The sequence below is a fragment of the Apteryx rowi genome, unplaced genomic scaffold, assembly GCF_003343035.1.
Source record: "Apteryx rowi isolate R43461 unplaced genomic scaffold, aptRow1 scaffold_433, whole genome shotgun sequence".
Lineage (NCBI taxonomy): Eukaryota > Metazoa > Chordata > Aves > Apterygiformes > Apterygidae > Apteryx > Apteryx rowi.
Window position 1 is genome coordinate 493,326 of NW_020450687.1, and position 7,697 is coordinate 501,022.

The window sequence follows — 7,697 nt, forward strand, 5'->3', positions numbered from 1 at the left end:
AGGAAAAAAAAAAAAAAAAAAAAGCAAGGCAAAAAGATTTTTAATCGTCCAAAGCATTTCCTGTGGTTCTCTAGGCCAGCCACAAGGTTTTTCATCCGGTTTCATTCCTTGGAGAAGAATGGTTAATTTTCACGACTGGCTTTTGCATGGCTCAGCAGGACAACAGAAGTTCAGAGAGCCAGGAGGTCTATTCCTACAGAATATCAGCAAATCGCTAGTTGTGACCAAGAGGATCAGCCCCCCTCTAAAGCTGGGGCTAAGAATATTTTACATTTAAGGACAGCTAAGGAAGAGACAGCATACAGCTGTCTTTAGACAGTGGATGGGGAAATTTGTGGATGGCACCAAGAAGGAGAATTTTAGGATTCATACAGCAGGGTGGGGAGACAGGTAACGAACACATGAGCCACATTAATTTTCTTGCCTAAAATTCTCCTATTCATCTTATCCTAGGTACATGGGGAATTACTTTAAGAGGGCTATTTTCTGGAGTAGTACATTACTTGACATCAGTAAGGGTTTCAAATGTGGCCTGTTTTCCTCCTCAAATTTACTAATAGCCTTTTCCAGCATTGGTACTCACTCTTTTCTTCGATACCAGCTCTGCAGCAAAAATTCAAGGCATGACAGCTTAGAATTTGGGCACAAAGGTAGTTACAGCATTCTAAGAGGAATCATTGTTCCTCATAAACTAACTGCAGTCAAAACCCTAAAGCGCATAAATAAGGACTTATGTTTTTATGTAATTTCCCCTGCACAGGTTTCTTATTCAACTTACAGATCCATACATGGTAGATTCTCTTCACCAGAGCCTGATAATCTATGGGAATTTCATCGGCAAAGTTCTGGTAGAAACATGGTTTCAGAGGGATAAACTTGGGGAGCGGCGGGAAGTTATTCACCTTTTCTACAAAGAAGAACACACGAATTAGCTGAATGCAGAAACGTTCTTGGGTCAATGAGCGAGTGTGACATCCCCTGCACTTCCCCAATGCACAAAAGCCCTGGGGACCCCTAAGGTGAGAAGACTCACAAGAATTAGAAGAGAAAACAAACACCAGCTCTGGCCATCCAGATTACTTACTTCAGTATAGTCATCTTGACTCTGGACACCAAACATCTTGTTCTCCTTGCTTAGCAGTGGACGCAATACATTTATACTAGCACATGCAAGGTTTAGAGTGGGAACGAGAAACGAGCTAACGACTAACACACAGATTTGGTAATTTTAAACATTAGTATAAAGTTGGTGCAAAAGGCACTGCAAGATACAGAGCAAAAGAGAACCAAGACCTTAGAAACAGCTCAGGGATGAAACCTTAGGTAAAACGAGCAGATTGCCAGAAGTGTCTGGGGAAAAAAAACACTTTGCTCAGAGGTTTTTAGTTAGAACCTCTCTGACAACTAAAGCAGGAGGAAAGGCCAGTGATTTCCCAGACAAAAGCAGATTTTCCTTCAGACACAAACTCTGAGTAGGTGGGCTTGTAGCAGATATATATATATATATATATATATAAAAATATAGATATAGATATATGATACAGGGACCTGTAGCAGATATATCCCTATGACAGCAAAGAAAGGTGCATCCCTCTAAAACTGGAATTTAGTAACCAGACGTTATCCAGTTTGGGGAAGGCAAATCAGATGTCAGGGATGGTTTTGTTGTTAGGCGATTCATGAGCGTACATTTTTTTCCTTTCCAAGTCAAGTTTTTCCACAAGGTTAAGCCCCAGCGAAGCAAGCTTTGCATTCAGATACCATAAAACCAGCAAACACCGACAAAGGCAAGAAAAACTTACCTTGGGAAGAAATTACTTTTTTAAAATCAAGCAATTAAATAACTAAGCCCTCTGTATTTAAGCTGCTGTCAGCTTTTATAAAGATGCACAGCTTTGTGTGCGTATATATGTGTGCCTGGGTGTGAGTTGCTACACGTTTGGGAACGTCCGCTCTTGCCTTCCAGTGCTGATTAAAGCTTGATCCAGGGCATTGTGACTAATTGTCTCTCAACTACTTCAGCCCCAGTAAACAGAATTAAAAACAACCAGAGGAAGAGATGAAGAATGTCCTGGGAAAACCTCCAAATGGCACAGAAGACAAGAGGAAATGTCTGAACAAGAACTGTCAGCACACGAGTTCCCCTTCTCTTGCCATTATCTCCGTGTGAGAAGACATTTTGCAGGAGCAGCTTCTTAACTTCATTTTAAGGTTGGCAGGGAGGAGTTTAAAACTGCATGCCATGCTTTAGGGAAGAAAAAGGCTTTACTTCATGCGAAGGGAAGGCGTGTTTTTATGCAGAAAAAACTACGAGGATAACGCCCACTGCAAGTACATCAGAACTAACCATGGAAGAATGTCTGAAGTCATCAGCCCAACTCGAGTTTTCAATAGACTTTTTTTAATATAAAAACAAATGTTATGTCTGCTTCCCCTCCTTAGCCATCACCTGTGAAAGCATGACATTAATGCAGGCTTTAGAAACCATCTGAATTAGTTACTGGTTAACATCTATTGCTAGCCACAAGAAGCTGCGTCACGTGCAACACTGATCTCCCATGGCTACTTTCAAAGTCCATAGGAATTTGGACTTCTTAGCACTAATTTTTTGCTTGCTGTAAACACCTAATGGGTGTTCCCTCAGATAATCTGTCTCAGCAGTCTACAAAAGGACACAACAGTGCTGGATTTCTAAATGGAAAGCAAAGGGGGCACAGCTTTAAAAGCTAAAAAGACAGCTCTCTCTAGGGAAGTCAGTAAGACCAAGGTTAGCTGACCACAGTAAAAGCAGATTCTCTAACATCTTTGAGGGCATGGGGGACAACTTCCTCCTGTCCCTCTTCAAAACCTGCAGCTAGTTACTTTGGTTCAGCTCTCTTCCATTTTTCCCCTCCTATAATTCAGGTCTCCCACCAGGCAATAGTTGCCAGCCTCTAGTGCAGAAGTCCCCAGATGGTGGGGCCAAAAACCAACTGTCACTTCTGGGCATTGGCCACTGCAGTTTGTCATTCTTCAAGCTCACAGAATGCTCCAAGTTCTTCCATAACTATTTTAATTACAGAAAGATCAGGATTACACCTCTCCTCTGGTGTTGTCTAGCTGCAGGGAGCCAGACGACCACTATTCTCCTATCCCAGAGGTGTACTCTTCTCAGAGACTCTCTAGTTTTAAACCGTTCTGGGTTATTTCCGAGAAAAGACAGAAGAAATCAAAAGAAAATATTCTCTGTCATGTCTGACTGCATTGCTTGGAGCGCTATGGGACTCGCATCAAGGCGGGGACCGACCCATTTGATCAGCAAGCACAGTATGTGCTTTCAAAAACCAAATCATCTTGCCTGTGAACAGCAGCTGTATGCAAGTCCAGGAGCTTATCTTACCTTAAAGAAGTTAGGGGCAATTTTGTTACTGATTTCACTGCAAGTAAAATTAAGTTGTATTAAAATTGATAATACAGCAAGGAATGTTGTGGAAAGAGCTGTTTAGCCTCTGTAAGAGAGGAATTGCTCTCATGTACCTTTTTGTGAATAAATTCCTCCTCATAAAACTTTCAAAAAAGTCGTATCTAAGCCTTTATTGCTAGAACAGTAGCCTCAGCTAACAAATCTATAGTGGATACAGTGTAAAATGGGCATATGACCACAGGAAGAAAAGAGAAGTAGCTAAATTGCTACTGAGGGAATGTTAAGAATTTAGGAAGAAAGGAAATGTGTCATACCTAACGAACTGTAGTCATCAAAGAATACTGAAAAAACATTCTCTACAACCATTTTTCTTCCTGCATCACCATATTTTGAGGTGCTCTTACCTGCCATTTCTATTAGGACTGTTCCCTGGAGAAGTTTCAGACAGATAGCAACAGACCTACGGGAGAAAGCACACATCACTAACCGGCATCCAGAGAACCTCTTAAAATTGGAGGTATCTTTGGTATCATCTATCTGACGGACTGTAACCCCAGAGGTCCCACTACAAACTACTCATCTCAGACTGCATGAAGTACGCAGGCTGGAACCTCATAAAACCAGTTGTGATCTCCCCTCGTTGGTATGAAGCTCCACCTGGCAGCATCTCAGCCAGTACGACCACCTCGTCAACAATTTTAATGCTTTTAGTCTTCAGCGGCAAACACTCGTGCTCTTAGTGATACCTGGCAAAGGCCGAGGATGCACAAAAAACCACCGCCAGAACATGTGTACATTCCAGCTGAAACCAGACAACATGCTGAGACACATAGGTCTGGTTGGGACCCGGCAAAGCGCACCAATCGGAAGAGGAATTTGTGCTAGCTCACCAGACTTAATGCCTCATTTAGGTGCTGGGATGATTCGTCGGCTCCTGGCTCTCTGTGGACCTTCCCAACTGCGGAAACAAACAGGTAATCCATTGTTAGCTGGGAAGTAAATTGCTCTTTGAAACTCAACCGGTCCCAAAAAAACAACATCCCTCATTATTTTAATAATTATGCACAACCCTTATTAAAATGCAGATTCATTCTTCTTTCTATTACCACCGTTGGAAATTACTTCAATTCCCAACGGATCGAATCCTGTGACGTCTACCCCATGTCAAATGTGTTGTTGATTTTGGCAAAACCGATCCCACAAATGAAAGCCACGCAGAGGTGCGGACTGAATGGCCACTTTGATTCAACCCGCTTCTACGTTTAGAGATAAAACCCACAGTGTGCCTGTATCTGCAAATTCCAAACAGAAAACAAAGAATCTCACCGAAGAAAACCTCTAAAGCAATATTTCAAGGGTTGACAAGAATCATCAAGTCAAGGTATAGACTAAAAACTGCCTTTATAATAACAAAACCAATAACACACACTACTGCAATGTCTATAGCAGCTACCACACTCAGATTAGAATAGCTGTTTTGTATCCAGAGCTCTTGGGATTTAAAGCAACTCATTTCCCTTTTCTGCACTTCCGTGCCTGATGTATGGGCTGGATGATGCATATTTTACACTGGCGCAATTATTTTGTTAAGGTTGCATTTTATTTTCTCCTTAACTCTTCTCTTTAACTGTTTCCTCTACTCCTGTTCTCTCTTTCTGCAGGAAGAATAGGCCAAAACAAGAGTGCTAGCAGGGAGGTGGGAAAGCTGCACTCAGTTCCAGCTTTGCCATAAAAGCCATCTAGAGACCTTGGGCAATGACCAGACTCACAAAAGGACCCAGGCTCCTTTCGTGCCCTCTTCAATCTCCCAGCCAAACCAAGAAGTGCCCAACATCCTAAGCTGTCTCCAGTAAGGTTCACCAGCTCCTGAATTCTTACTTTAGGATATTCTCCGTACTGCTTTATGTTTATATTTTTGCTTTGATTAGATGACTGTAGTGAGGCTAAGAGTTTCTGTGCAGGACTGCACTCAGGGGCTTAATCCAGAAGACTTGGCCGAAAGCAAATTGGGTGGCTCCCCACGAGGGCAGCATCTATACACAACAGCAACGCAGGAGAACTTGCCAACCCTCCCTCGTAAGCCAACGATTTAAAGCTTAGCGCACAGCCAGAAGGAAAAGACCCGGGCACAAGGCACATCTCCTTAGAGTGGTTCAAGCCTGCACCTCCCGCGAGTGCCCAGGGACCAGGCTTTCTGAAGTCATTTCATGCTAGGGACACCACCAGGCTAAAGAAGGAGTTGAAGCAAGCCCACAACGTTCAGCAGACAAGCGCATGTCTTGTTCATGCCTCTCCCGTTCCATTTAAAAAGAATGTGGTGACTCTGCCCCGGTTTTTAAGAGAAAAGGCTTTTCCCGCTCCTACACGCTGATCCCCACGAATCTCATTCGGACGCCCAGGTCTTACCAGGAACTTCCCAGAGAGGTCAGGGCAGCAGAGCTCCCTCTGGAAAGCACCAAAGAGTTTGGCTCAGCAACGCCAGCATCCCTTCGCGGATCTAAGCATGTTGCTCTACAGTTGACAGTGTTTCCCCTCCCTGCTGCACGTTCCCAATCCTCGTAGCACAGGGCTTCAGTGACACCAGCGCAACAGTTGCAGCACCATGCTTCAAATTAGACGGGAGAACTAAACCCGCTAGAAAACCCTTCCGAAAGGGCACCCAGTGCAGCCGAGGAAAGAGCCAGACCTGCGTGACCAGCGAGAACGCGGAAACTGTTTATGACAACATTTCTGCTGCGAAAACGCACAGGGGAACAATAAAGTTGGCAAGTCAGCCGCCTCCCGCGTCAATCAGACGGACCGCTCGACGTTGCGGGAGCCTCTCGGGGCTTCCCAGGCTTTGCAGTGTATTCTGCTGCCCTCTCTCCCATCATCTCCTATTCCGGGGCTGGCGAGGGCAGCCTGGGGAGCAAGCACAATAGGAAGCAATTCCCTCCAGGTCTCCTGTAGACTGTTTACACAGCCACATCGACTGCCGCGACAGATGGTAAAAGTCTTAATTTAGATGCTATGGAACACGGAGCTGACAAATATTGACTGTAATACAACTACTTCCATAACTAAGGCTCAATCGCACAAGGGTAGAATTGCAGAGAGCTCAAGAGGAAGAGGGAAAGCACAAAAACACGCACATCCAGGGAACAATTCCACCATTTTTCATCTACTTGGATTGGCCTAACATAGGGGACCTGGGTTGCAGACAGTAGCAACAACATTAATTTGCCCAGACTAACACTAAAAAGCAAATAAACGAAACCATTAATTACTTGCTTCATTTCTATGTTACTTCTCTCTTCATCACCGTGTAAGATAAGAGCTTCTTAAGCTAGTTAACGATCATAAAAACCAAAGACCAGAGAGAGAAAATGTAAAACCCCTCTTCTGTCTCCATCAAGGGCAATATTTGGAAGAGCCGGTGCCCAAACCATGCGTGTCAAAAAGCTTCAGCCTTGCTGCTGACAGTCTCTTGAGAATCACTTAAGCAAACTTCCTCAGCAGCTGCCACGCAGCCTGTCCCTGCTTGTGCTCCCCCTACCTTGAAAGCACCCGCCTCGTCCCCTCGGCCTGTCCCGTGCTCCTCCGGGAGCTACCAAGCGCCGGCCCGGCAGATGCGTGCCCTGGCCCCACACGTCCAAGGCAGAAGGTGGCCGCGAGAAGCACGTTCCTCAGCAGCCATCAGAGAGGCTGGAGGACACAGTTGGGGCGTTTGTAACCCTCCGAGCCGCGAGGAGACAGGAGCAGCCGCCGTACTGCTGCCATCGCGCTCCGCTGGGGGACACTGCGCCTCCAGGGCTGTCCCTGATACCTTGCCACACACGCGCTGCCCCCGATACCTGCTCCGCCACTGCTGCTCCCACCAGGGCTGACCCCAATACCTCCCCCCACGCTGTCCCCCGCCAGGACTGTCCCCGATTCCTCCCCACACAGGCGCTGTCCCCAATACCTTCTCAACACATGCTTCCCCTGATACGCTCTCCCCTGCTGCTGCCCCCCCCCCAGGCTGCCCCCAATAGCCATCCCCATGCTGTCCCCCATCAGGACCACCCCCAACACCTCCCCATGCACACACTATTCTCCACCAGGGCTGTCCCTCATGTCCCCCACCACCATCCTCTACCAGGGCTGTCCCCAATACCCCCCACCACAGACCTGTCCCTGCCACCCCCCCCCAATGAGAGCTGTTCCCCAGCTCAGTCTGTTCCCGTTATCGCACCCCATTCCTCTGCCTGTCCTTTCGCACCCCTCCCCCGTGCTGCCCTCCACCAAGACTGTCTTTGCCACTTCTCCCCTTGCT

At 46.1% G+C, this 7,697-nt stretch overlaps 1 protein-coding gene across 4 annotated transcripts in view; it reads right to left on the reverse strand.

Annotated features, from left to right (window-relative positions):
- SCAMP4 (secretory carrier membrane protein 4) overlaps positions 1-7,697 on the reverse strand; it is a 20,580-nt gene that overhangs the window by 12,233 nt on the left and 650 nt on the right. For all 4 annotated transcript variants that reach the window (XM_026076531.1, XM_026076533.1, XM_026076532.1 and 1 more), the window contains exons 2-4: positions 4,294-4,361; positions 3,808-3,863; positions 779-907 (exon numbers count right to left, since the gene is read on the reverse strand). In XM_026076531.1, the coding sequence (XP_025932316.1) occupies positions 779-907; positions 3,808-3,814 (136 nt within the window). In that variant the 5' untranslated portion in view covers positions 3,815-3,863; positions 4,294-4,361. The remainder of the gene's footprint in view (positions 1-778; positions 908-3,807; positions 3,864-4,293; positions 4,362-7,697) is intronic.